This window comes from Chelonoidis abingdonii, chromosome 1 (genome assembly GCF_003597395.2).
Source record: "Chelonoidis abingdonii isolate Lonesome George chromosome 1, CheloAbing_2.0, whole genome shotgun sequence".
Lineage (NCBI taxonomy): Eukaryota > Metazoa > Chordata > Testudines > Testudinidae > Chelonoidis > Chelonoidis abingdonii.
Genome location: NC_133769.1, coordinates 233,692,878 through 233,718,882, shown reverse-complemented (window position 1 = coordinate 233,718,882; position 26,005 = coordinate 233,692,878). Strand labels below are relative to the sequence as shown.

The following is a 26,005-nucleotide window of genomic DNA, read 5'->3' as shown; positions in this document are numbered from 1 at the left end:
GTGCTCTCCTGTGGCAGTATTTTTAAAGAGATTGTTTAATCTATCCTGTTTAATCTATCCAGGGTAGAGTTATGTTTTTAAGGGAATGTTAGTCCTTAAAAATAAAAGCATTAGACAGTTCTACAGGGTTAGTTCAAATGTAGGGTAGCTTGCATAGCTTCTGTCCACAACTCTGCTAGTGCACCATATTGGAAAGACAAGGTGGGTGAGGTAATATTTTTTTATTGGACCAGCTTCTGTTGGTGAGACAGACAAGCTTTTGATTTTACACAGAGCTCTTCTTCAGACCTATGTAAATGCCAAAGCTTGTCTCTTTCACCAGCAGAAGTTGGTCCAATAAAAGATATTACCTCACTCACCTTGTCTCTCTGATATCCTGGGACCAATATTGACTAGGGATGAGTGAGCCCAGTACAATAAACTGTAGATACAAATCTTTGCCCAGAATTCAAACTGAGTTTTTAGTGAGGTTCCCAGTGTTCAGTAAGCTTCTTAAAACATGAGGAAACAGTGTTCTTCCACTTTGGAATGGCTTTTTTCCACCCCAAAGTGATCTAATTTAATATCCTAGAAATTATTTTCTAGTGCTCTCTCTAGTTCTGTCTGACACGACCCAAGCTCTGGTATTCACAATACTTCTTTGGAATATATCCAAAACTTTTCCTAATATTTGGCCTCCATTTTCCCATGCATAATTTTATCCTATTACTCCTTGTTATAGTCCTTTGTAGCACCCTGCATCATCTCTCTTTTCCTGCTGTGTTGTCTGTCTACCAGCCTGTGTTGACAGACATGCACTAACTCAGCTAGAGCTGGCACACTAAAAATACCCATGTAGTCAGGAGTAGTGCAGGGGGTGGCTTAGGCTAGCTGCCAGAGCACAAACCCAGCCAGAATTCCTGGCACATTCCCTAGTGGCTCACCTGAGCCACTGCTGACCCCTGCTACACTGCTATTTTTCATGTGCTAGCTCTGCTTGATCTTGCACATGTCTGTCAATCCAAGATAGGAAACATGCTTACAGCTGCATTGTTGACATACTGTAATGCACTGGCCACCACCCAAGCACTCCCTTGCTGCCAGCGGCTCTCTGCAGTCCCCTGCCCGTTTTCCTCTTCTTCAGGGCTCCATGAACAAACCCCACATAGTCACAGCCCTTCTTGGTGTCTGGTTTATTGACAACAATAAAAAAAAGACAAAACCAAATCAGTCTTCCACCCAGCTTTAAGCTAGGCACAGACTTTCTCCTCTATGAAGCACTAAGCCATTAATAACTTAGTACTTAAACTTAGTGATCAGAGTTTCATAGAAATTGTTATACTAGATTGGGCCATCTAATTCAATGCCCTGTCTGAAACAAATCAATACCAGCTGTTTCACAGAGAGGTAAAAGAAATTCCATAATGGACAATTAGGAAGTAATAGTCTTATCTGGGAAATTTCTTCCTAATCCTGTGTCACTTAGAAGGTAGTTTTATGTACTGAAGTAAAATGACTTATGGCCTATCCAATTTTTTTAATCATATTTATCTATCTATTGCACCTGTGAATATTCTCATCCACATAAATGTTGAATACTTTTAGGAATCCACCAAGCACTTGCTTATCTTAATAGACAAAATTCACTTTCCTGAGTGTGGTTTCTTTAAACATGTACAAAGGCATCTAGAAGTAATATGTACAATACTGTATATACAAGACATATTTATAGGTACTCCTATACTGCACAGTTGGCTTGTTAAACAAATGTTGTTGTAAAGAGCTCTGAGAGTGACAGTAAACACGCTTTTTTAATTCATACTCTTACCCCTTTTAACCCAAGCAGTTAGCCAACATTCAAGGTCTTCCAGGTTGTTTAGATGTTTGATAGAATCAGATATTTCTTTGGTACAATCCTATTTATTTATAAAGAACATACCTAAAGTCTTGTTTTACTGATCACAGTAGGAATCAACCAGGAAGAGGTGGTATCTTTACTCACAGTTCCAGGAGCTGTAACTTGATCAACCCCACAGCCCCGGGGCTGGCACATTCCTCACCTCACTCAAGGGTGCAGACAGGCTAGACTCAGGTCCCCTGTGTCTAGTTAAGCTTCCAACTCACACCTTGAGTAGCCCATCTGTTCTTCTCTCCTTCTCAGCCTAGTTTCTAGAGAGAATGATGAGGCTTTCCGAACACTTCATAGGGTAGGTAGGGGTGGAACTAAACCATCTCTTACCCAGCTGGGCTTTGTTTCTAATTAGGGTTGGTCCTCTCAAACAGCCAGGTGCAAGCAGATGGGTTAATTGGTCTCAGGCCCACATGATTACCTTTGTCTGAGAGGAAGTTGATGTTATAGACTCCTGATTCTGCAGCTAGGTTCTTAGCTGCCTATGTGGCTTCTCCTACTCTGTAGGTGAGGGCTGTGCCTTAGGTGCTGTCCAGAAAGATCTGGGTAAAGCTACTGAGAGGCAGAGGAGGTGGAGAGAGCAGCATGCTTCTCCGGGGGTCCCTGCCATAGTTTGGAGCAGGAAGGTGTGGTGGGGACCCTGGAGTGCCTGGTTGTTTAGAGGAGTCCTGTGGGCTCCCTCAAGGGATGCAGTTGTGAGTGAGGTATTTGGGAAGCAGAGGACAGCAGGATACTAGCATAGTGGCTGCTGGAATTGAAGAATGGCAGGTAAAGCCTGTAGCCAGGGAGCATCAAGAGAGTGTCCCTCTAGGGCAGGACCAGTGAGGGAGGATGAGCAGCTGAAGGGAGCTCCAGTAAAGGCTGCTAGGGGAGTAGAAGTGAGAGTAGCTCCCGTAGGAGTGCTGGCAGCAGCTAAAGCTCTGCAGGCAACCATGGAGAACTATGCACTGGTAACTGCAAATATCCCAGACATTAGAGTGCTGAGTGAGAATCCTGCTGGCAGAGTATGCACAGGTAGCTGTGGGGACTGTTGCCAGGGATGGAGCAGCAAGGAAGGTGAGTCACCTGCTGATGCCTAGAGTGGGCAGCAACAGCTGCAAGTCGGACACACCCCAGAAAGAGGAGTGATGGTCCCATAATGGTGTGGCAGACACACTGGTGGCAGTGCCAGAGGCTGCCAAACAGAGGGCAGTGATATCAAGTCAGATGGTGGGGGTAACAGAGTCATTGTCCCAAGCACAAGGTGAGGAGGAGTTAGCAAGGGGGCAGAAGCCAGCTGTTCCCAATATGGGGCAGGCAGAACAAGTGCTGTTAGAGGGAAGTGGTAGCATGGTCTCCCTACTGGGTTTCCCAGTATGTGTTACTGAGGCTGGCATTAGGTGTGGAAATTTAGTAATGGGCGAAGGAGAGGATGGTGCAGTTTCAGCCTGGAGCATTGGTGGATCTGAGGAGCAAGGGTGGGGCTCTAATGGCCTTTTCTTTGCATGGAGCTTGAGATACCGGCAGAGAGATGAGAGGAGGTGAGGGAGACTGGGGAGTGAGGGGAACTGCATCTCAGGACAGTGCTACTTTGTCTCTTCCCCCGTCTCCCTCAAGGGGAGAGAGACAAGGAGCTATGGTGGAGCATGTGGCAGTTACCTTGAGATGACCAAGAGGCAAATCGGATAAGGAAGAACAGGAAAGGGGACTTGGATAGACCAGTTGAACTCTGCTGTCTTGAACTGTAGATCAGGAATACCCAGAGAACCAGGCCAAAGAGCCATGGCCATTGATGGGGAGTGCGGTGGGCCCAGTTTGCACAGCAAAGTCAATGCCCAAACCAGAACCTTGGGAGCAGCAGGAAGAACAGACCCTGTCAGTCATGCAGCTGCCCAGGAAAAAAAAGTCAGTAGCTTCCAGCTTACAGACTGGACTAGTGGTGTTACCCACATACTTGAGGGCACCCACCTTTACCCTTTCCGGGCTCAAGGTGTAACCCTTAATTTAGGCAGCGGACCCTTTCCTGCCCTGGGCTCAGGGTATAAGGCATCCACCCTTACCCAGTTCCTAGGACTCAGGGCATACTGTGGATTTGCAGTACCTTTTACCAGTGAAAGAGCCTTACACAATAATATCCTTAACCTCTATTTATTAACAATCATCAAAACAGAATGCACACACTAAGCATACAATGGTCACCACTCCCAATAAGGCAGATGAACTTTTCCTGGTGGTCAGGATCAGGTCATCTGGGGACTCCAGCTTCTGCACAAAATGGTTGGCAGGGTGTTGAGGTCTGACAGCTCTGACCTTGGGCCATGTCCTGGAGTTAGTTCCAAAGAACTTCTTTTTGGACTCTAGTTTATATAGTGAAACTTGAGTCCTGCTTAGCTAGACCTTAATCAAGCATTTTAAACTAAAGTATTACAAAACAGTATTACAATCCTAGTCCATTACAAAACAATTTTTTACCCCATCATATCCCACCACCTTAGTTGATTTAAATCTTGCAAAATTAGTTCTGCAACAAACAATCAAGGAACCAAACAGAAACCATATAGATAAACAATGGAGAAGTAGGGACCAAAAAGGCAAAACAATAAAGAAGTAGAGATTTCATGATCCCCCTCAAGGATAAGCGATTCCTTGCCTAAGCCAACGCTATCAAAGTTTTCTTTAAACATCTTAAGATCTGTTTCATTGTCTGGTGAGTGGGTGGGTGCTATTAGGACAGAAGCACCTCCTGAACAGCCTGATATTACATTGTTTTAATATAATTTAGGTGGAGCATGAGGATGTGACTTTCTGCTTCTTGGTTCATGGCTGCTTCTCTCCTAATATGGCTGCAGAAGAAGGCCTCAGACCTTACAGCAGTGGCTCCAAACAGCCCTTTGAGTCCTGTGCTGCTGCTGTGGGTGGCAATGTGAGGCAAGGATGCAGCCTAGAAAGTGTGGGGCTTGGGATTGATCTGGAGGGGGGAAGTCATGGTAGGCTGTTTGGAGTGAACAAGTGGGGGCTACAGGGTGGACATAGCAGAGAAATACAGAGTGCAGTTATGGTTCACAGTGGTGGGTCTGGGTCACCCCATGCTGCAGAGGGATGTATTGGTGAACACACTGATTTGAGGGGTATGCAGTTCTCTTCAGTGAATCTGGTAGCAGTGATCAATCTACCTGCATACAGGGAAATCTATCTGTGCTTATGGTCAAATGAGATAATGGAAAGGTTTTGGAGGACGTACACAAGGGTACAGGGTAAGAGGGTCTGGCAGCAGGTGGTGGTGGTTCCCCAATGAGATCAGGTATTAAGGTCACCGTAATGTTCTGTAACCATCTAGTGCCCTATGAGTTGAACATGGACTGGCTAAGTAGACAGATAACTCTTGGGCCCAGAAGAGAGAGTCCTGGGTTGACAAGGACTTTGGACAGAGGAATACATGTTCATGGTATGCTTGTCCAGGTCTTTTGTACAACCACTCACCCATCTGTATCATAGAAGCAGACGAATGGGGGTACACTAGTTACATGGGCAGCCCTGAATCTGTCACAAGCTGGGCTACTTAGCAGTTTGTGGGCGTGGGATGGGGGGAAACGGACAGAGAGCCATGTTATGTTTAGGGATATTATCCCCTTACTGCAACACTATTGAAGTGATGACGGTTGGTTGGGTTATTTTGCTGTACTTGATATTTTTCATTTTGATCTTTGGAGTTGGTACTTATTTATAATTGGGTATACTAGGGTGACCAGATGTCCCAATTTTATAGGGACAGTCCTGATATTTGAAGCTTTGTCTTATATAGGCACCTATTACCCCTCCACCTCCATCTCAATTTTTCACACTTGCTGTCTGGTCGCCCTAGGGTAAACCCATGGGCTGGGTTGGCCTGCTGTTAGTAAGTGCCTGCATGCAGGTGTGTGGCTCAAGTTTTCTTTTTGATGTAAAGTATATGAAGAGTTTTAACAAAAGAAATAAGGCCTAACCATTTCATGGTGTGTGTCATGGGTGGGGAGGGAAACACATGACAGCTTCTCTTGCTGTCTCTGGCATTTCCTTGTGTGCTTGTCTGATGTTTCTGCTACTTCTCTCTTACATACACAGAGGTTCATCAAACAATACCCTGTCCCCATGTATTTATATTCTGCTCTTGTCAAAACTCTCTGCCCCTACAGTTCAGATTCCTGACCAGCCTTGCATGTGGCCTATGTTTTAGGCAGTGACTCGTATTGTTTCAGCTATCGTATTCCATAAAGCAGTTCAATTGCTTCTTTTGTTATATCCTGAATGAAGAATAGCTGTTGCTTTAATGAGGTTTCACTCAACCCCTCATATAACAATACTTTTAAAGTATTTATAGTAGTGACTGTTAAAAATTAAACTTTTTCCCATTATTTTTGGGAGCTTTTTCTCCTCAGGGTAGAATTGTTGTTCATTTCTGTAGAGCATGACACTATGCAGACAATTTTCCTGCCCCAAGCAGCTTACAGTTTAAAAGATAAGTGAGAAATTGCAGAATGTGGGGCTGGGGCAGGAAAGGAGGAATAAGAGAAAACAAGAAGGAAGGAAAAACATGGTTATATTCTTATGGAAGACATCAAGGTAACTCTTTTACCTACTGGGTACATTTACAGAGGGGGAAAAAAGGGCCTCAGAGCTCAGATCAAGTGACTTGGGCTTGTGGGGCTAAAAAGAACAGTGTAGACATTTAGGGTTGGGCTTGAACCAAGGCTTTGAAACCTTTTGAGCCGGAACATCTACAGTGCAATTTTTAGCCCTGCAGTGGGAGCCCTGCAAGCCTGAGTCACTTGACCCAGGCTTTGAGACTCACCACAATGGGTTTTTTCCTGTGCAGACATACCCATTGAGTATTATTTTTTAGTGACTAAACAATGCGATTAGCAGATGCTGAGAACAATTAATGAGATTATTCTGTTCAGCTGAATATATGACATTTACGCAGAGCTAGTTTAGGAAAAGGTTTGGTCTTGTTCCAGTCTAGATTCCAACAAGGGTGTGTTTTGTCTTCAGATTCCAGGACATGTGCTATCGTGAACTGCCAGTATGGATGCGAAGAAAACAAAGAGGAGGTACGGTGTTTGTGTCCATCAACTGGACTTCAGTTGGGACCAAATGGAAGGACATGTATAGGTATGTGTGGTGTGATTTTTTTTTTTCCTGCTCTCAACTTTTTCTGCAGAACCCATTCAGAATGAAGTCCTGAATCTTAAAAAACTCTGTATGGCAGCTGGTATTGGACTACTAACCCCTCCCCGCAGGCTCAAGGTTAGGGCCTCTTGTTTTCAGTGTGTGACAAAGAAATTATCCCTCCTATTTTCAGAACATAGGAAAGAATAGTAGTGTGTTTAAGATCCAAAGCTCAGTCTCATCACTGACAAATGACCAACAGTGCAGAGGTAAAATAGGAATCTCCTTCCCAACAACGCACAGCCCCTTGCTTGGGGCTCATGGCAAAGCCACAATTGACCCCACAGTTGAGGCCTGGTGCCCCACTGCTAGTTGTATAGCATATGTAGAGCTGACTACAAGGCTTTCACTTTGTTTCTATCTGAAGATCACCACTGGTTTCAGTTAGGTTATCTGTACATTCAAAGGTCATTTTATTTCATTTAAGGTAACCCCAAGGATACTTATTTCATTTTAAGAGGGAACATAGTCAACAGCATGCACTAGATACACAGCAGAAATCTTAAACTTCATACTTATGTCCTCTTAAAGGGAGGGCAAAAGAACTCCTCCTTCAGGTTTGTCTGTGCCACTGGCTTGAGACTATCAGATAAACTTATTTTCAGAACACTGTACGTATTCATTTCACACAACAAAAATCATTAGGCACACAAGTTCATTTGCAAACTTCCACAAAAGATTTCAATGCACCAGGCATCTGCAAACTTTGCAATTTCGGCATTTCAGGACAAGTTCTGTGTATCTCAAAAATACGCAGAGAGTTTGTGTAATCTCCATTCCAGTCAGGCAACTTTAGACAATTGAAACTCATAACTAGAGCTGGGCAATAATTGATTTTTTTCCCCCCAGTTTGGTAGTAGTTCCAAAACACTGAAAAAAAAATGTAATTCAGGTCGAACTGAATCTGAATTATTTTTGAATTTGTGGTGAATTGAAAGAGTCTATCTTGGTTTTGTTGCAGGGCAGGGATTCAAACATGGGGCCCCAACATCCTAGCTGAGTGCCCTAGCCACTGGGCTAAAGATTAAAAAGGGTGGGGAAGAGACATGAGCAACAGCACCAACTCCTCTTTCTTCTCCTTCTCTGGCCATTTTCTGAATGGCTGAAATTATTTGTGTGTCATTTTCTATATAGTTTCAGGTTGACTACAGCTGCACATTTTGTCGAATAAACTTTTCATTAAAAAAAAAAAATTCACATAGCTCTACTCATAACTAAGAAAGTTGTATTTTCTGTGGTTCACCCAAAGGTACAGTAGAAATACCTCCTCTTGCACTTACAGTATTACTTGTGAAAATGTCTCAGACATAGAGGAGATGATGATTTCATGCACGTACACAGTGCCTATCACAATGGTATCTGATCACACTACAAATGGTTTGGGTTGGGATTCACATTATAAAGAACAGCTGTGCAGGCAATATCTGATAGGAGCAGAGGAATACAGTAGCTATTCAATTTCAGATGTTGCTGAGAAATGCATTTTATAGGAATGCACTCTACAGAATCTTGGAGAAGTTTGACATGTCAAACACATAGGAAATGAATTGTAACTATGCAAAAAAACATGCATAGTCTTTCAAGCAACAGATCAATTAAGCACATCAACCTAGACACAGTTTTTCTAAGGAGAGACAGTGACCATAGGAGTTGTGCTGTTGCAGCTGTGCGTCAAGAGGACGCCATACACAAATTTCATATGACCTGAGTGTTTTATCGCTCTATGAGCTATAGAGTGAACCCTTATGGACATTTGACTCAGCTTCCAAACCATAAACATGCCATGATGGGAACAGTATTTCTTTCCTTGAAAATGAAATGAATGTGATTGGAAATGTCCTGTTTTGAGGTGAATCAGCAGGATTCCCTAACCAGCCTCCCATTGTAGTTTTATTATTAACATTTGTTTGAATTATTTAAGAGCTATTTGAAGGCAGACTGTCAGGAAGCATGTGTTTAAATATAACAGACAAGTCTAGAGCTTCTCCTAAATCTTTCTTTTAGCTATTCATACATCCATTATGATTGTTTCATACGTTTGTTTAGTTTATGAAGTACCTCAGTACATTCAGCATACACCTTAAAACACTAAACAAGAGTTTAGATAAATGCTAATACTCCAATAGAAATGGCGTAAACATGAGGAAAAGGAAGGATGGTCCAGTGGTTAGGGTACTAGCCTGGGACTTGAGAGATCTGTATTCAATTCCTTTCTCTGTCACAAACCTCCTGTGTGACCTTGGACAAGTCGTTTGGTTGCTCTCTGGCTCAGTTTCCCATCTGTGAAATGGGGATAAAAGTACTTCCAACCTCACAGGAGTATTGTGAGGATAAATACATTAAATATTGTGTAGGACTCCGATACCAAAGTAGTAGGGATCATGTAAGTACTTACAATAGAGAAGCAGCCCAACAGGAAATGTTTAGTTTAATGTAAGGTTCGCCGTTCCAGGCCAATGGGGGCCATAGGAAGCGGCGCAGGCCAAGGGAACAGCAAACAGCAGTCAGTGGCAGCTGCGATCGGCCGAACCTGTGGATGCTGCAGGTAAACAAACCGTCCCGGCCCATCAGCGTATTTCCCTGATGGCCACGTGCTAAAGGTTGACGATTCCTGGCCTACACCATCAGGTTTGGATATTGGACTGTGGTGTCAGATACATTTAATATACCACTTCACAATGCTATATAATAATAATACAGTAATGCCTCACTTAACGTTGTCCTGACTAGCCTTGTTTCATTGTTACATTGCTGATCACTTAGAGAACATGCTTGTTTAAAGTTGCACAATGCTCCCTTATAATGTTGTTTGGCAGCCTCCTGCTTTGTCCACTGCTTGCAGAAAGAGCAACCTGTTGGAACTAGCTTGGAAACAGGGTGGGCTAGCAACGCCCCCTATCAGCTCCCCTAAGTTCCCTGTGTGGCAGCCACCCAGCAGGCTATCAATTGCCAGCAGTTCAGGTGTCCTTCCCCCCACTGCCATGTGCTGCTCCTGCCCTCTGCCTTGGAGCTGCTCCCCAGAGCCTCTGCTTGCTGTGCGGGGGGAGGAGGGAAGGGAGGGGTAATGTCAGGGTGTCCCCTTCCCCCTGCTCCTGTATCCCATCTCCATAGAGCGGGAGAGGGGAAACAACAGAGTTCAGGATGGAGGGAGCTTGCTGGCAGAAGCTGCTAGCTCAACTTGCTGACCTACTTTAAAAGGTAATGTACTTAGAGTGGGGTCAGCGTACTTATAGGGGTAATGTCTCTCTCTCTCTCTCTCTCTCTACCATGCTGTGTCTCTTCCCTCCATTTGTGCTGCTTTGTAGAGGGTGAGGCTACATTAACAATAATATGTTAACACTTGAGGGATCGGCCAAGTGCTAGTTCAGCATTTAGCAGTAAGACATTTCCTGGGAAATATCCCACCCTCTGACTCCACCACCTCAACCAAGCTTCACAATCATCATTGCTGTGTACAGTATTAAATTGTTTGTTTAAAACTTATAGTGTGTGTGTGTAAAAAATGTCTTTTGTCTAGTGAAAAATTTTTCCCTAGAATCTAACCTCTCCATTTACATTAATTCTTATAGGGAAATTTGATTCACTTAACATCGTGTCACTTAAAGTTGCATTTTTCAGGAACATAACTACAATGTTAAGCGAGGAGTTACTGTAGTTAAGGATAGTAGTTTGTCATGGCAAATTCTATCTAATGTCACAGTTTGGTCATGAGGGGTTGCTGGAGGGAGAGGGAAGGCAAATACCATCAATTTTTAAATGCCATATGTCACCAGTTGCATTATTTTATTGAAAATGTTACTTCATTTTGGAATAAGAAAAATTAAAACCAATTTAATGTATAGCCGCTCCAGATCATTGAAGAACCTTTCAAACAGTGGTTCTCAGGCATTTTCCATACCAGGACCCCTTTCCCATTTATCAGGAAGGGCAGGGTGGTCTCATGCCCCTGACAGCTCTCTGCTACCTCCTGGGACTCACGACTTCCAGCCTGAGTTCTACCCATAATTTCATGCTTTTCTGCCAGAGCCAAAGGATTTACCCCTGCAAGCAGCAGTGCAGGAAATCAGGAAAGAAAACTGCTGTTTTTTCTTTACTGATGCTTTCCCACCTCTGCAAAAAGCCTTATCTTAACAGTCCTCTGCTGTTTCCTCCCAACTGCCCCCCCCAAGAGAAATCACAATCTGTGAAGTACTCCCCTCCCCCACACATATTCCATGACCATATGACAAACCATTACCTTTAATGGTTCCTGCTGTCTCCCAGCCTAATTTTTAAGTTGGCAGCGCTCAAGGTTTTGAGTGAACTTGGCTTTACTGTTACCATCATATCACCTAATCATATGCAAAACAATCCCCAAATACAAAAGTCACAGGACATGTTTTATAACATGGACATTTTGAAATGTGTGGTTCCAGTGACAGCCATGACCAAAGCACACCTTGCAAGTGACAACTAGCACTGCATTTGCTTCTGCTTAATCTTAACAATTTCTATTTTCCTTGCCCTAGATATTGACGAGTGCTCCACTGGCAAAGCTATTTGCTCTTATAACCGCAGATGTATCAACACATTTGGAAGCTACTATTGCAAGTGTCAGATTGGTTATGAACTGAAATATGTTAGAGGCCATTATGACTGTGTAGGTAAGATTTAGGCACTAGGTTGGTTTGTCTCTTCCCTTTCCTCAATCTATCTTTCATGTTATTGCATGGTGATCAGTGGATTTTGCATTAAGCATGAATATTGGCTTCTGCTTGAGAGTGCAGCTCAGAACCAGATGTACAATATCATTTAGAATCCTCCTTGGGACACTGACTAATCTCTGCAGCCTGGTGACTGAAAAACTGTATATAATGATATCAATGAAAATTTACAAAGGCAACTGCAATTTATATTGCCTTCTCTTGCCAAGACCACTCTAGGAAATTTCACACAAGATGTACAATTATTTGTAATCAAGTCTGCAACAAGGGAACGCTCAGTTTTGATTTAAGGCTGCTAAATGAAAGGTCATTTGTTTGGATTAAAACCAAAAGGGGTAAATTAAGTTTTTTTTGGCTCTGATCAGCATAGTGAGGTGTTCCTATCCTTTCATTAAGTTGTAACACAATGGAAAGAGATTTTGTTTGTCCCACTCAAATAAGAAAAAATAACTGGCTGGAAAAAGCAGGTTTTAATTACTTTGAAGAACTGTGTTACATCTCTGATCTTTCAGACGCAGAGACAAATACAGATGAAAATACTCTTAAGTCTTCTTAACATACACAGATGCAAAAACAAATGTCAAACCTCCCTAGTCCCCTGTTGCAGTCCATTAACTAGAGGCCTCACATATTGCATAAGAAGACCAAATTTGTAGTTGATGTGGCAGGCATTGAAAAATGTTGCTCTGATGATACAGTCGTAAGGGCCTGAGAGAATTGGAATTACACTGAGCACATACAAAAGAGAACTAATGTCCTCTTGTTTTTTTGAGTTTTTTTTTTTAAGGCAGATTTTGGAGTGGAGTCTTGGTTTCCTGTTGCACTCAAATCCCAGGAGCCTTAAAACTAAAAATGATATCCTTTCCCCTCATCTCCTTATGTATGTATGTGCATAGACAAAATGGTGAGACCTGCCCTAAAGCTTGCAGGTCTGAATCTTATTGACAAATACATCAGCCGTTTGATGCAGAGTTCTCTGTTACATGTTTGTCCATGCTGAGCCATGCTTTGCATCTGTACCTTTGACCTGCCGGGTGTGACTCATGGGTGGGTAACATATGAATGGGTGCAAAACTTTAACTTTGTAAGAACTTAGCTCCCTCATGTGGGAGAAACCAGAAAAGCTCTTGTGCCATTCAGTAGCAAAATCAAATGGAACAAAACAATTAGATCAGTTACTGCCACTGTTTAAAATGTTCTGATGTCAATTTAACATAATGGTTTACTGAATATATCAATTATTTTTCCAACAGCATCCTGTACGTGCCTGGCACTTCTCGAACCCCCTGCCCCAGGGATCTTACAATCTACAGGCACAGTTCTGCCACCCTGACTTGCAATGGATTGTTCTTGGAGTGAGGTGCTATTCCATGCAAGGAGGGCAGAACTAGGGCCAAAATGACTGCATTTCATCACAGTCGCGGTTATTCTCATGGGCCCTTTGTATTTTGTTAGGAGAGCAACATTTACAGTCTCAGGGCCCAATCCTGCTCTCATTGACATTATAAGCAAAATTTCCATTGAGTTCACTAGGAACAGGAGCAGGCCCTAAAATTATTAAAAGTCATGCTTAGAAATTGAGGCCAAAAGTTGTGGTCTTGAGAAAGAAGCAAGAGTCCATACCCAGAGCAGATTGTTCTGTTAGTGGTGGGTTCAGGACATTCTTGTTCTGATGCTGGTGCTTAAATTGTCTGAAAACAGATGACTGAATGATATTTTCACTGAAGTATCCTTTTTCTAGATATAAATGAATGTGCTGCAAGTACACACAAGTGTAACGTCCATGCAGGGTGCCTCAATACTCAGGGATCCTTCAAGTGCAAATGTAAACAGGGCTACAGAGGTAGTGGATTTGAATGTTCTGGTAAGTAACTGCTGATCCCTGGAGGTGCGTTGCTTTTACTCTTCTCAGGTAACTACGGAATGATTATTAGAACCCAGTCCTTTATTCCCTAGCCAGACAAAACTTCCGCTGAAGTCACACACATATTACAAGAGTAATCTCTTATTGCATATATAATAAAAGTATTCTTTTGGCCAAATTATGTTCTGTTAAACCGGTGGAATCTCACTGGTGTAATGGTGAGCAGAATGTGGTCTTATCTATCTTCTCTCTCTCTAAAGAAATCTGCTGCAGTTTTTCCTCAAAGGCTTGGCCTCTTGAATGATTCAGACCTTTCTAGAAGAGTTCCAAATAAGCTCAGGTAAAATGGGTGTGGAGGGAACAGGGCTTGCTTTTCATGCTAAAATGTTTTTGTTTGTAGTTTTGTCTTATGTCTTCTCTGTCCACAGATATGTGTATGCCAACTCCTAAATGAAAATGACCCTCCAAAAAAGAAAAAATTAAACATAAAGACAAGAGCAACCTATTTAAGTGCACCATTTTTTTTTCTGGGGAAGATTTCTCCTACAACTTAATTCAATAAATCTTCCTCAGGGGAAATCTGAAAATGTTGCCATTCATCAGAGGAAGAACGTTGTGAAAATATTCTGATAATCTCTTATCTACTTTGTATATCACAGTAGCCCTTTCCATGGGTCCTGCTCCATTAATCCTTTTAAACTTTAGGTAATTGGGTATGGACCTCCCTCAGCTGGACCTCTCAAAGTCCCCTCTAGCCCTGCATTTCTATGATTCTATGTAATTCTATTATTTATTTATATTACACTAGCACTGCCAAAATGTGCTGTGATGGTATATTCTATATAGGTTCTTAGTCTGGTTACTGTGGTATCTCAAACCTTCAATGATGCCTTAAAAAGCTGACTAGCACCCATCGTGTTCTAGATGCTGTACAATTTATGCAGAAGCCTTTTTTTGCATCAGTACTGAATCTGTAAGGCTCAATTCAGACCCAACATGAGTGAAGTCAATAAGCACACTACTATTTCAGGGCTGAATTTGGCCCATTGTCTTTAATGCTAGTGCAAAGGTATATGGCCATGGAGAACAGTTTTCAAGTTCAGTGAACACTATATACTAGCTACACCTTCAAAGTTGCCAGTGACAAGAATGTAGTCAATATCGAAAGGGTGTTAAGATTACAGCATTAATATTATCCCTGCTTTGTCATCACTGTTTGACATACCTTTCCATCAGGTAAATCTGACTTGCATGGCAGCTAAAGATTCAGAAATTTGGAGCACAACAAACTGATTTACCCAGGATCAAGCAAAAATATCTAATTTTGGTCAGATTTTGTACATAGTTCGGTTGAAGAGCATGACTCTGACATGCCAAAAGGGTGAGTGTGTGTGAGAGAGAAAAAAGTATACTGCCAGAACTTGTAGCAAAATATACTGAATTCTACTTTGACAGTTTTACAAGTTTGTCCTTTGGGACAAATTATGATGATGCAACATCTTCAAAGTGTAACATCAAAATGTAGTGCAAATACATTGACAACCTAGCTTGCTCAAAGCTGGGACAATCCTGTGAAACGCAAGATGTGGCAACCCTAGAGGGGAGTTTTCCGTACACTTTTAATGGTCCCTAGTATGTATCGTGGTAGCACTGGGCACCTTTAGAGTACTTTAAATACAAGACAAAAGTGAAATTGATACTTTTGCATAAATATGGCTAGTTGAAAATTTTCCATTGAAATTATATTTTCATGGAAAATTGGATTTTTGACTCAATTAAATTTTTCATGAGAAGTATCTACGTTCTGTGGAAAATACTGACTTTTCATTTAAAAAAAAAAACCCAGAAATTCTTTGACCAAAATCTGAAAATTTAGATTTGGAAGTTCAGTCTCTCATGGGAGGAGTTGTTCAGGTGCCTCATGCCCATATTCTCCCCTACAGCCGGGCTCCCCAGCCAGACTGCATCACTCTTGATGCACCTCAGTGGTTCAGCAAGAGGGGACACTGTGGAGCATCATGGGAGACTTAGTTTGCGTTACAATACAGTCTAATGTCAACCAAACTGAAACAAAATGTTTCTATTTGGGTCCACAAATAAAACAAAACAAAACAAAAACACATGCAGAAATGTCAAAATGTTTCATTTTGATTAATACAGAAATTTTCAAAGGTTTTCAATTTTTCTAGGAAAAGCTTAAATCTTTCATCAGGGGAACCCTATTTTCTGACCAAATCTATGCATGAGTTATTTTTACTTACACAAAAATATTACAAAGATGAATATGCATCACCCTGCTACATTTTACAAGTTACTTGAATGAAAACAAAGGAAGAATTTTTGAGCGTATGTGGTGGTTATTGCACATTCTACAAGGGCTAGTCCTATAGAATCATCAGTGTTAGAGACTGAAAAATCCTGTTAGACCATCTACTCCGTCTCTCTGCTACTCTAGGACTATTCACTACAATACCATTTCTAGTATTCTGTCCTAACTTACTGAAGTTTAATTATCCAGAAGAGGAAAAAAAGTAGCACGTTATTAAAATTTGCAAATGATGGTGAATTAGGAGGTATGAACTCCAGAGAGAACAGAGAAATAATACAGATAAATAGAGAAATTAGAAATATGGACAGAAAGGAATAAAATGAGAGTTTAATTGGGAAAATATATGCAAGTCTAGGTAGAGAAAATAATCTAAAACGTACTCAGTGGGAGGGCAAACCTGGACAGCATTGGTGCTAAAAGAGACGTGTGTAGCAGCTGAAAGCAAAATAGACATACAGACTTATACTGAGCAGCTAAGTGATCCCAATTCAAAAGGCAATGAGACTGAAATCCTGGACTTATTGAAGTCAATGGGAGTTTTCCATTGGCTTCATAAGAGTCAGGATTTCACCCTGGTAGCTTAGAGAACTTGGTATCTTGCATTAGTCCTAAAACTATACCGTATTTGGGAGAGGAATCACTAGGTCTGGATAACAGTTTTCTACAGGATACTATGAATGATTTTCCATTGCAATGGCATTAGATTTTACTAATGCATGATAAATCAAAGTGTTATGTGAGTGGTTAGCCAGGTAGCTCTCATTGCTTGTAATGAGAATCGTGTGGATAAATCTCTTAACATCACTGAATAATTGCAGAGGTTAATAAATGTAAAATCCAGATATGGGTTGGTGTTTTTCAATCTATATATAGAATGGAAAATGGCTATTCCCAAGAATGTCATACAGAATACTGCATGTATACCTGACAAATACTGCATGACAAAGCCCTAATTGGGATGATTTAGATGGGGTTGGCCCTGCTTTGAACTGGGGGTTGGACTACATGACCTTATGAGGTCTCTTCCAACCCTGATAGTCTATGATTCCATGATACTATCTGTGGTATTTCAGGCTTACTTTTGCCTCTGTTTGTAGATTTGAATGGCATGTTGAAGTGAGTTTCTGAACTGCCTCTGAGAACCTACAAAAATTGTAACCCTTTTACCTTTACCTAAAGGGGTGTTAACCATTCTCACATCTGGCCTTCATCTTATTCCAGTCCACAGCCTTTGTCAGGCCTCTGTTTCTCCTGACTTCTGATTGTGTATTGACTAAGTACATTTCTTCTATCACACACATTATGTGTGTGTTTCAGCCTTTTATTTGATAATAGAATCCCAAAAGTTTTTACATAGGCAATATGGATTCCCAGGAAAACAGGAACTGCTTCTTTTAATTCACTCTTTGTATGAAGTTATTAAAGAAGCAAGGAAAAGGCAGTGCTAACTTTGAAACTAGAAGTTTCATCCAACATTGTCTCATGCAATGGTACTTTATTTATATTACCCAGCTGGAGACCTCTGCATTCTTGTCTTGTTGTTCTTTGTTAGGTTGCTAAATAGCAGCACATGAACACAACTGTCCCTGTCTCCCTTCTGTCTAGCATATCACCTTGTTCAAGGTGATTTTGTTCATCTCAGAACATGAAAAACCTAAGTCTGGCACGGTTTTCCTACTAACCCACCAATCCTCAACAAAGCGTAGGCTGACCTCACAGGATTTCCAGAAACTTAAAAAGCTGTTCTAACCCTGTTATAAACAGATAGTTAAGGGTTAATGTCTCTTTTACCTGTAAAGGGTTAACAAGCTCAGTGAACCTGGCTGACACCTGACCAAAGGACCAATCGGGGGACAAGATACTTTCAAATCTTGGTGGAGGGAAGTCTTTGTTTGTGCTGTTTTTTTTTGTTCTTTGTTATCTCTTGGGACTAAGAGGGAACAGACGTGCAACCAGATCTTTCTCCAATCTTTCTGAAACAGTCTCTCATGTTCAAAATAGTAAGTACTAGCTAGAAGGCGGATTAGTCTTTTGTTTTTCTTTATTTGCAAATGTGTATTTTGCTGGAAGGATATTTTACCTCTGTTTGCTGTAACTTTAGGCTAGGGGGAAGGGAGTCCGTCTAGTATATATATAAGCTGAAGACCCTATAAACATTTTCCATCTTGATTTTACAGAGATAATTTTTACTTTTTCTTTCTTTAATTAAAAGCTTTCCTTTTTAAGAACCTGATGGATTTTTTTCTTGTGTAAGACCCAAGGGGATTGGGTCTGAACTCACCAGGGAGTGGTGGGGGGAAAGAAGGAGGGGGAAGGTTAATTCCTCTCTGTTTTAAGATTCAAGGAGTTTGGATCACAGTGATCTCTCAGGAAAAGTCTGGGAGTGGGAAAGGAGGGGGAATGGTTTATTTTCCCTTGTTTTAAGACCCAAGAAGTTTGGGTCTTGGGTCCCCCAGGGAAGGTTTTGGGGGACAGGAAGTTTACCAAAACACTATATTTTTGGTTGGTGGCAGCGCTATCAAATCTAAGCTAGGAATTAAGCTTAGAAGGGTACATGCAGGTCCCCACTTTTTGGACGCTAAAGTTCAAAGTGGGAATAATACCTTGACACTGTCGCTGTGAGACTCTTATAATTCTGTTTAAAATGTAGCCCAGTACTGCTACCATCCTTTATTCAATAACTGTGATCCATTTGCTGTCTCAGGTATTGCCTACTGAAAGTCTTGCTGCTTGCTTTAGGCAAGCGTAATCTAGCATTGTGGAAATTCCGCAGTTTCTCTAAGGATAGGTCTACACTACCCACCGGATCAGCGGGTAGCAATCGATCTATCGGGGATCAATTTATTGTGTGTAGTGTAGACGCGATAAATCGATCCCTGATCGCTCTCCTGTCGACGTGAGAAGCAGAAGCAAAATCAACAGGGGAGCGGCGGCCATCAATCCCGCGCCGCAAGGACGTGAAGTAAGTGATTCTAAGTCAATCTAAGATACATTAACTTCAGCTACGCTATTCTCGTAGCTGAAGTTGCATATTTTAGATCAATTCTCCCCCCTCCCCCTGCCCAGTGTAGACCAGGCCTAAGTCTCACTCTTTTCCTACTAAAAGTGGTGAGATTTTTAATGGGAATTTATTTATTTTGAAACTTTTTTTATTCAGGCAAAGTTACAATTAACATACTATATTATTTATTCAGGATCAGGTTAATATTGAAAGAACTTGGCTAAAGATTCCGACATGCTGGCTGGGTGCCCTCTTCTGAATACACAAGAGAGGGTGACCAAATTCTTCAGTACCTATCCTCATTTTGGCACTTCTCTTGTGTGTGAAAGCTCTTCCATTACCAGGACAATCCATATTTTATTATATCACAATTCCATAGGAGGAAGGGTCACATTTTTCTATTAATGTCCAAAACAGTCTAGCTGTTAACAATATAAAAAAAATAATTTGTAGTTCTTTTTAAAATGAAGGTTCTTTACTGGAGCATTAAGTAGGCAGGTCAAGGGATCTTTAAAATGCTGGCATTTTGTCATAAAATGAAACTCTCTAGCAACTTCTTCCCCAAACTGCCTAGTTCCTGGACACAACCACATGTGCAATATGTACCCCTTTACCTACAAGCACCTTCAAGAAAGCACCTCCCTGGTAGCAAAAGTATTGTGTATCTTAGCCTCTGACTCCAGTTATCAGTACAGTAATTTATACATTTTTTTTTCTGTGTGCTACACACACTGAAAAGACCCATTCATACAGATTAGTTTATTTGGCCAAATCCCTCTACCATCTTTTCATCTGTTTTGTCAACATCTTTTTTTCACTTAAAATTGCATATATCTTAAAAATTAAATGAACTTGCTCCTGGATCAACTCTTGAAATGTCTTAATGGGAGTTTTGGAAATGATATCAAGTTTTTGTGCATTGTCAGACTATTTTGCAGTAATTCCTAAGAAGAGTGGTAATCTTTCTGTAGGATTTGTAAACCAACCTATGTAATTTTTGAAGTGTATAGGATAGTTTCAAAATTCTGTAGAAACAGAAGCATTTTCTACTACATGCAATAATAGATTTCCAGAGTTGTTATTCTGGAATCCTTCTGGTTGCATCCCTACTAAGTTCTATAGAAATTTTCCATAAGGTTAGGAAATTGATATATAGGTGTATACACACACACATGCATATTCTTTCACTTTTATATACAGAAGTTATAAACTTGTTTTATAAACTAACCTCTTAGAAAACCTGGCAAGTGATCATCCTAACGTGAGGCTAGGTGTCAAAGAGGAAGCAATGTACAGCATATAGGAGTTGACAGCACTCACTCTTCTCTGTTGGGAACAGTTGGTTCTTATGTACCAATTCCCAGCCATGGTTACAGAGGCACGTGTGAGAGAAAGGAATGTACAGATCCATCTTTTTGTTTTTGCTCTTAGGAACAATATCACTCTTTGTATAGCACAGCACACAAAAAGCTGGAGTCTAGCAATTGTTCTATGTTCTTTCCAACTCCACCTGCTTAACTCGGGCATTAGCCACCAATTCCTTTGTTTCCTAATCTTGCACAGAACGTGTTTACAGAAAAAACTCACTTTTAGCCCTTAGTCTCCACTGGCATTGTTGCTTGCACAGCTCTTTTGTTTTAATTCTTTGTGAATTAAAGTACCTTTGAAAGCTGATGCATTTTCATATGGGCATTTATAAACACAAAATGTAAAAGAATGACTGACAGGTACTAATCTATATACTGCCAGATATGAGGTTTATAAAGAATGGCATGGGAGAAATGGATCAAAGTTGTTGATAAATGCATGAAAGTTTGTGTTCAATAAATATAGGATTATATATTGAGGGTTTCTCTCAAAAATTCCAGCCTCACAGCCTTAGTCTTAAGCAGTTGGCCTTTTGGCTTTCTCCACTGCATTCCATGTTCTCATAGAGGCTCAGGCTGTTCCTTCCTGTGATGTCCATACGTGGAAGTTAGCAAACTCTGACGACAGTAGATTCTACAGAACATGTTGTGGGACTATAAGATTTTCCAGATGAATATGGGGAAGGACCCCTCCAGCTGTTGCTGACATCCAGACTTCAGAAGACATAAATTTAACACCTTAGGCTACTTTAAGACAGGAATCAGATTGGAAAAAGGATTAGTGATGTCTCCAAAAAGATGCCCCCCAGCCCAATCTCCATTCACCCGTGATTCTAAAATGAGAATATGCAGCTTTTCATAATATTATTACAAACCAAAAAGTTGTGTGGACCACGCACCTTTGTCCCCATATTTTTATCACACATGTAGGTTGGTTTCCTTGCCCTTATTTTCTTCTCTAAATAGAAGGAGAGTTGGTTTTCTGGCACCATAAAGGTTATTAGGTTGAGCTATAAGAATTTTTCATTTCAATAGGAAGACTTCAAAGCAAAAACTGAAAGCAGATGTTCAGGTTTGCCAGGCAGTCAGACTTGACTTGAAAACCTCCATAGGCTCTTTATTAACAGGCTGGAGTTTTGTGTTACTGATTGTTGAGAGGAAATTTGTTGGGAATGGGGTTTTCCTGTTAATTTTTCTTGCTGTGTTCTGAGTAAAGACTCAGCGAACCATATCAGCTAAATTATACAGTATGTTCTTTATAGCACCATCCTCCAGGGGGATGGCTTGCTAAGCAGCACATTAAGAAAGTTATGACATGCAGATGTATGGGAAATGAGCTTGGAACTATTATCCAAAGGAAAGAAAAATAACATCTGAGATTTTGATTTATTTATACTGGCACTGGTTTGCTTTATACCTGCAGCTGCAGCCTCATAAAACGTGAATACATCACTAAGTACCTCCCAGAGAAACTGCTTTTGTCTATGCGGGACAGTTCATTGAAAAAGAAATGGAGCCACTTTTGGGCTTTTGAAAAAGGGACAAATTCAGACTAATAGCTATGTGTTAAAGGGGAGCTGATGTGATCTCTCTACCTTTTCCTCTACTCTCCATGTTACACATCTAATTATTTTATTTGTAATTGCTGATTTTTTTTCTGTTGCTACTATTTAAAGAAACACACAGAAAAGAGAACCTGTCCCAGATTCTAGATATCCTTGCCATCAATTAAAAATGCAGTTCAAAAATCATAAATTCAAAACAGCATACCCCTCCCCAGATATACAACCACTAGGCAGCAGACACAAAGGGGAAAATATCCACTTCTTCCTACTCCTCAAATTCCTAAAAGAAACTTCACCCTTCATCCCCCATGACCCACAACATCTTCAAAGACTATAATAAAGTTCTGCTAACCTACTGAGAGTGTTCTCTGAGCAAGAAAGTCTTCTCCTCTAGAACTCTCTAGAATGCTCAGGTCTCATTAACCTCTAGGGGCAGACCATGAAAGCAGATCCCCCACCCCAACAGGAGAGAGGGGATCTGAACTCAAACCAGAAGAAGCATGTCAATGTATGTTCCTAACTCAAACAGATTAAGAGTCTGGTCAGCAGTGTGGGTGGAGCATACAATGACATTGGATAATCCTAGGATTGTCATGGCAGCCATGAAGTCCTGAGCTGATTTGAAAGACTTATTATCTGTGTGGATTTTAAAACTTCTTAGGCACTGTCTCCCTCAGTGCTTCTGATGCCATAAGTAGGAACTTCCTCAGCTTGTACAGGAACTTCTGCTGTATCAGTGAGTGATCTGTATCACCAGATTTGTTCCCATGTCTTTCTTGGGACTTGCAGATCACATCACTACAGATACACTACACTATCAGGTGTAATTTTGGGGCAGTGGCTTTCCTGCACTTTTGGTCAGATGTAAACAGTTGAGCCATGGCATCCTCCTTAATTATTCCCTTGAGTTCATGCTCTACCATATGCCCATCTGGTATCAGTTAGCCAAAGCTGGTCCTGTGTTGTCAGCCCACCACATCTCTGCCATATGTGTGAAGTCAGGATTTCATCCTTTGTCACATCATGGAGGGCCAGTGTTTTATTATCGACTAGAAAGGGTGGCCTGGTGGTTAGAGCTCTAACCTAAGATTTGGGAGTCCTCGGTTCAATTCCCTGTCCCACTAGCCTTCCTCTGTAATGTTAGAAAAGCCATTGTCTTTCTGTGACTCAGTTCCCCAGCTGTAAAATGGGAATAATACCTGCCTCACCTCACAGAGGTGTTGTGAGGTTAAATACATTAAAGCTTGCAAGACTCTCAGATGCTACAGTAAGAGGGGGCATATAAGTATTTTAGATAGAACCAAACTTTCATTAACAATAACAGAGGATGAGGCCCACCTGCTAGATGTTATATCTCAGAATAGGTATAAAAGTTTTCCTTAGTAAGGAGAGGTGAAAGCTCCTCTGCCCAGTGAACACCTACATCAGAGGGATGTCAGCTAATCCAGGGCCGGCTTTAGCAAGTGCGGGGCCCGATTTGTGGGGCTTGTACTCAGCAGGCGGTGCTCAGAGTCTTCGGCAGCACTTCAGATTGCCGCACTCTGGCTGGGGGAGCAGGCCCACGTGCTTAGAGCTGTCTACCTGCTCTCCAGGTGGGGGAAGGCGGTGGTGGGGCTTGCCACGCTCTGGACGGGGGAGCGGAGCTGTGGGACTTGCAGCGCTCAGGCTGGCGCTCCGGCCGGGGGAGCGGGTCCACAGGGCTTGCCGTGCTCTGCTGGGGAAGCGGGTAGCAGGGTTGCTGGGCTCTGGCTGGGGTAGCAGGGCCGCGGGATTGCTGGGGTCCGGCCAGGGTAGCAGGGCCATGGGGCTTGCCACACTTCACCCGGTGCTCTGGCCAGGGTAGCGGGGCCCTCTTAGGTGCGGGGCCTGATTCAGGGGAATCGACCTAAAGCCGGCCCTGAGCTAATCCATCCAAGCCAAATCCCCCATCACCAAGGTTGGCATAAAGGGTATGAACTAGTATAAGGTGCAGAGAAAAGTAATCCCCAGTATCTGTATAGGAGGAGAAAAACAGCCAAACAAAAGCGCTTTGAACAAAATCTCAGCTCTACATAACCAGCCCACTCCCCACCTCACTCCCCCGGGCCCAGACACACAAAACTTGCCCCAATCTCCCCCTCTACCATAACCCTGCTCCTGTGTCATCGCTCACAAAATGATAATATTTGCTCTTCTCTTCCAACCCACCATCGATGTGATAGCAATCCTGGCTGCTTCTTCCCCTGGAAATGCAGCAGAGGGCTTTTGAGGAAGCTCCCCTCCCCGCCCTACCACTTGTGCAATTCCAACATAGTTTGCAGTTTATGGAGACAGGAGAGAGGAATGTAAAAACAAAAATTAAGAAATAAATTTAAGTTTGGAAGTCAAAACATTGCCAAGGAAAACGATGCATGAAAAATGGGGCTGCTGCTTAAATTTTAAAGCATCCCTTAGGAATTTTACCAGCGATGTTCTTTGTACTTTTCTGTCTAGGAATAAATGATATTTGGCTTAATTATATTCTACTATGTAGTAGGGAAGGGCAAAACCACCCCGAATTCAATCCCATTCCCTCTTTGTTCAGGTTTGAAAAAGCTTGGTTAATATTTTCTCTCTCTGTCTCTCATGGTTTTTCATTTCCAGCAGCTTCTGTAGTTTTTGGATTCTGGACAATGGCAGAAGTTCCAAAATACCACAAAACTGGATGTTCTTGTGGTATTGTGTGGCCAGCTGGCAGCAGAAATACTGGAAATCTCTGGAGACAGAATATTTGTGTAAAACTTCTAGGCAACTCCTGCAAAAGCAGGAAGTTATGATAATCTAGATAAGCTCCTTGAACTTCTGGGTGTCCATTTGAATTGAACTTTTTGACATTCATCCATCACTACTGAGTATTGCTTTTTAAATTGCAACAGATAAGACTGGAACATTTTCACTAAAATGTAATCAAACAGTGGGGAAAGGTTGTATGTACTATGGGCCAAGTTCACTGTTTAGCGTACACAAGCTCAGCTCTATGTACCACCTGCATATGACAACAGTGAATTTGGCCATATAGTTTCTTTGAAAATTGCAGTGGATCATGTGTTATCGGTTTAAAAGCATTAAGGTTCTGGGGTGGTCCAGTTACTTCAAGTGTATATTTGACATTTCATTATTGGTTCTAGTTATCCCTGAAAATTTGGTGAAGGAAGTCACAAGAATCCCTGGAGCCATCAAGGACACAGTCAAGAAACTTCTTGCACACAAGAGCAGTGTGAAAAAACATGAAGAGATCAAGAATGTGATCCCAGAACCAGCCATGACACCAGCTTCTAAGGTTCACTTGCCACCCTTCGATTATGAAGATGGTGTTTACATTGGAGGGACCTATGATGAAGAAGAGAAAGATCCTGAAGATGCTGTGGGGGAGGAAGAGGAGGAAGAACAAGAGGGTCTTGAGAACCAGATTGGCCATGAACAAAGCCTTAGAGGAGATGTCTTTAGTAAGTGTTACTATCATTTCTTATTTATGTGACTAAATCTGTACTGATTTTTATGTAAAAGTGCATATAAGTATTAACAAGATTACAGTCAAATATTATATATCATACACTTTTACATGTGTTTACTGGCAAAGGAGGAAAAGTAAACAGGTACATAATCTAAAGATTAAAAATTTTGAATCTCCTTTATAGGGTATCAGACAATTAGGTGTTTAAAAACAGATCCATTAGTGGAGACATAAATCAGTGGCATTAATAATATGCTTTAGTGACACCAGTTGCACATTGGCATCTATTTTCTTCAGTGATGGGTGTTCTGAAAATGCCTAAGGGAAATAGATAAACTTAAAATCAGGGTGACTGTACAGTGAGAGAGACAAAAGCTAGGAGCGGTGGACATGGGAGGCAAGTTTGTAGAAATTTTAGTGGTGCCCAGAACCCGCCCCCCCAACTCCACCCGCTCAAACTCCGCCTCCACCTGCCTAAGGCTCTGGACGGGGTTTCAAGGGGGAGGTCTGGGGTGCAGGTCCTGGGCTGGGGATTAGGGTGCAGGAGGGGTGCAGGCTTTGGGAAGGAGTTTGGGTGCTGGGTGCAGGCTCCGGGCTGGGGCAGGGGGTGGGTGTGCAGGAGGGGGTGAGGG

At 41.8% G+C, this 26,005-nt stretch overlaps 1 protein-coding gene across 1 annotated transcript in view; it reads left to right on the top strand.

Moving 5' to 3' along the window:
• EGFL6 (EGF like domain multiple 6) overlaps positions 1-26,005 on the top strand; it is a 67,710-nt gene that overhangs the window by 17,750 nt on the left and 23,955 nt on the right. Inside the window, exons 5-8 of the mRNA XM_032795914.2 lie at positions 6,896-7,015; positions 11,581-11,715; positions 13,517-13,639; positions 25,048-25,365. Of these exons, the coding sequence (XP_032651805.1) occupies positions 6,896-7,015; positions 11,581-11,715; positions 13,517-13,639; positions 25,048-25,365 (696 nt within the window). The remainder of the gene's footprint in view (positions 1-6,895; positions 7,016-11,580; positions 11,716-13,516; positions 13,640-25,047; positions 25,366-26,005) is intronic.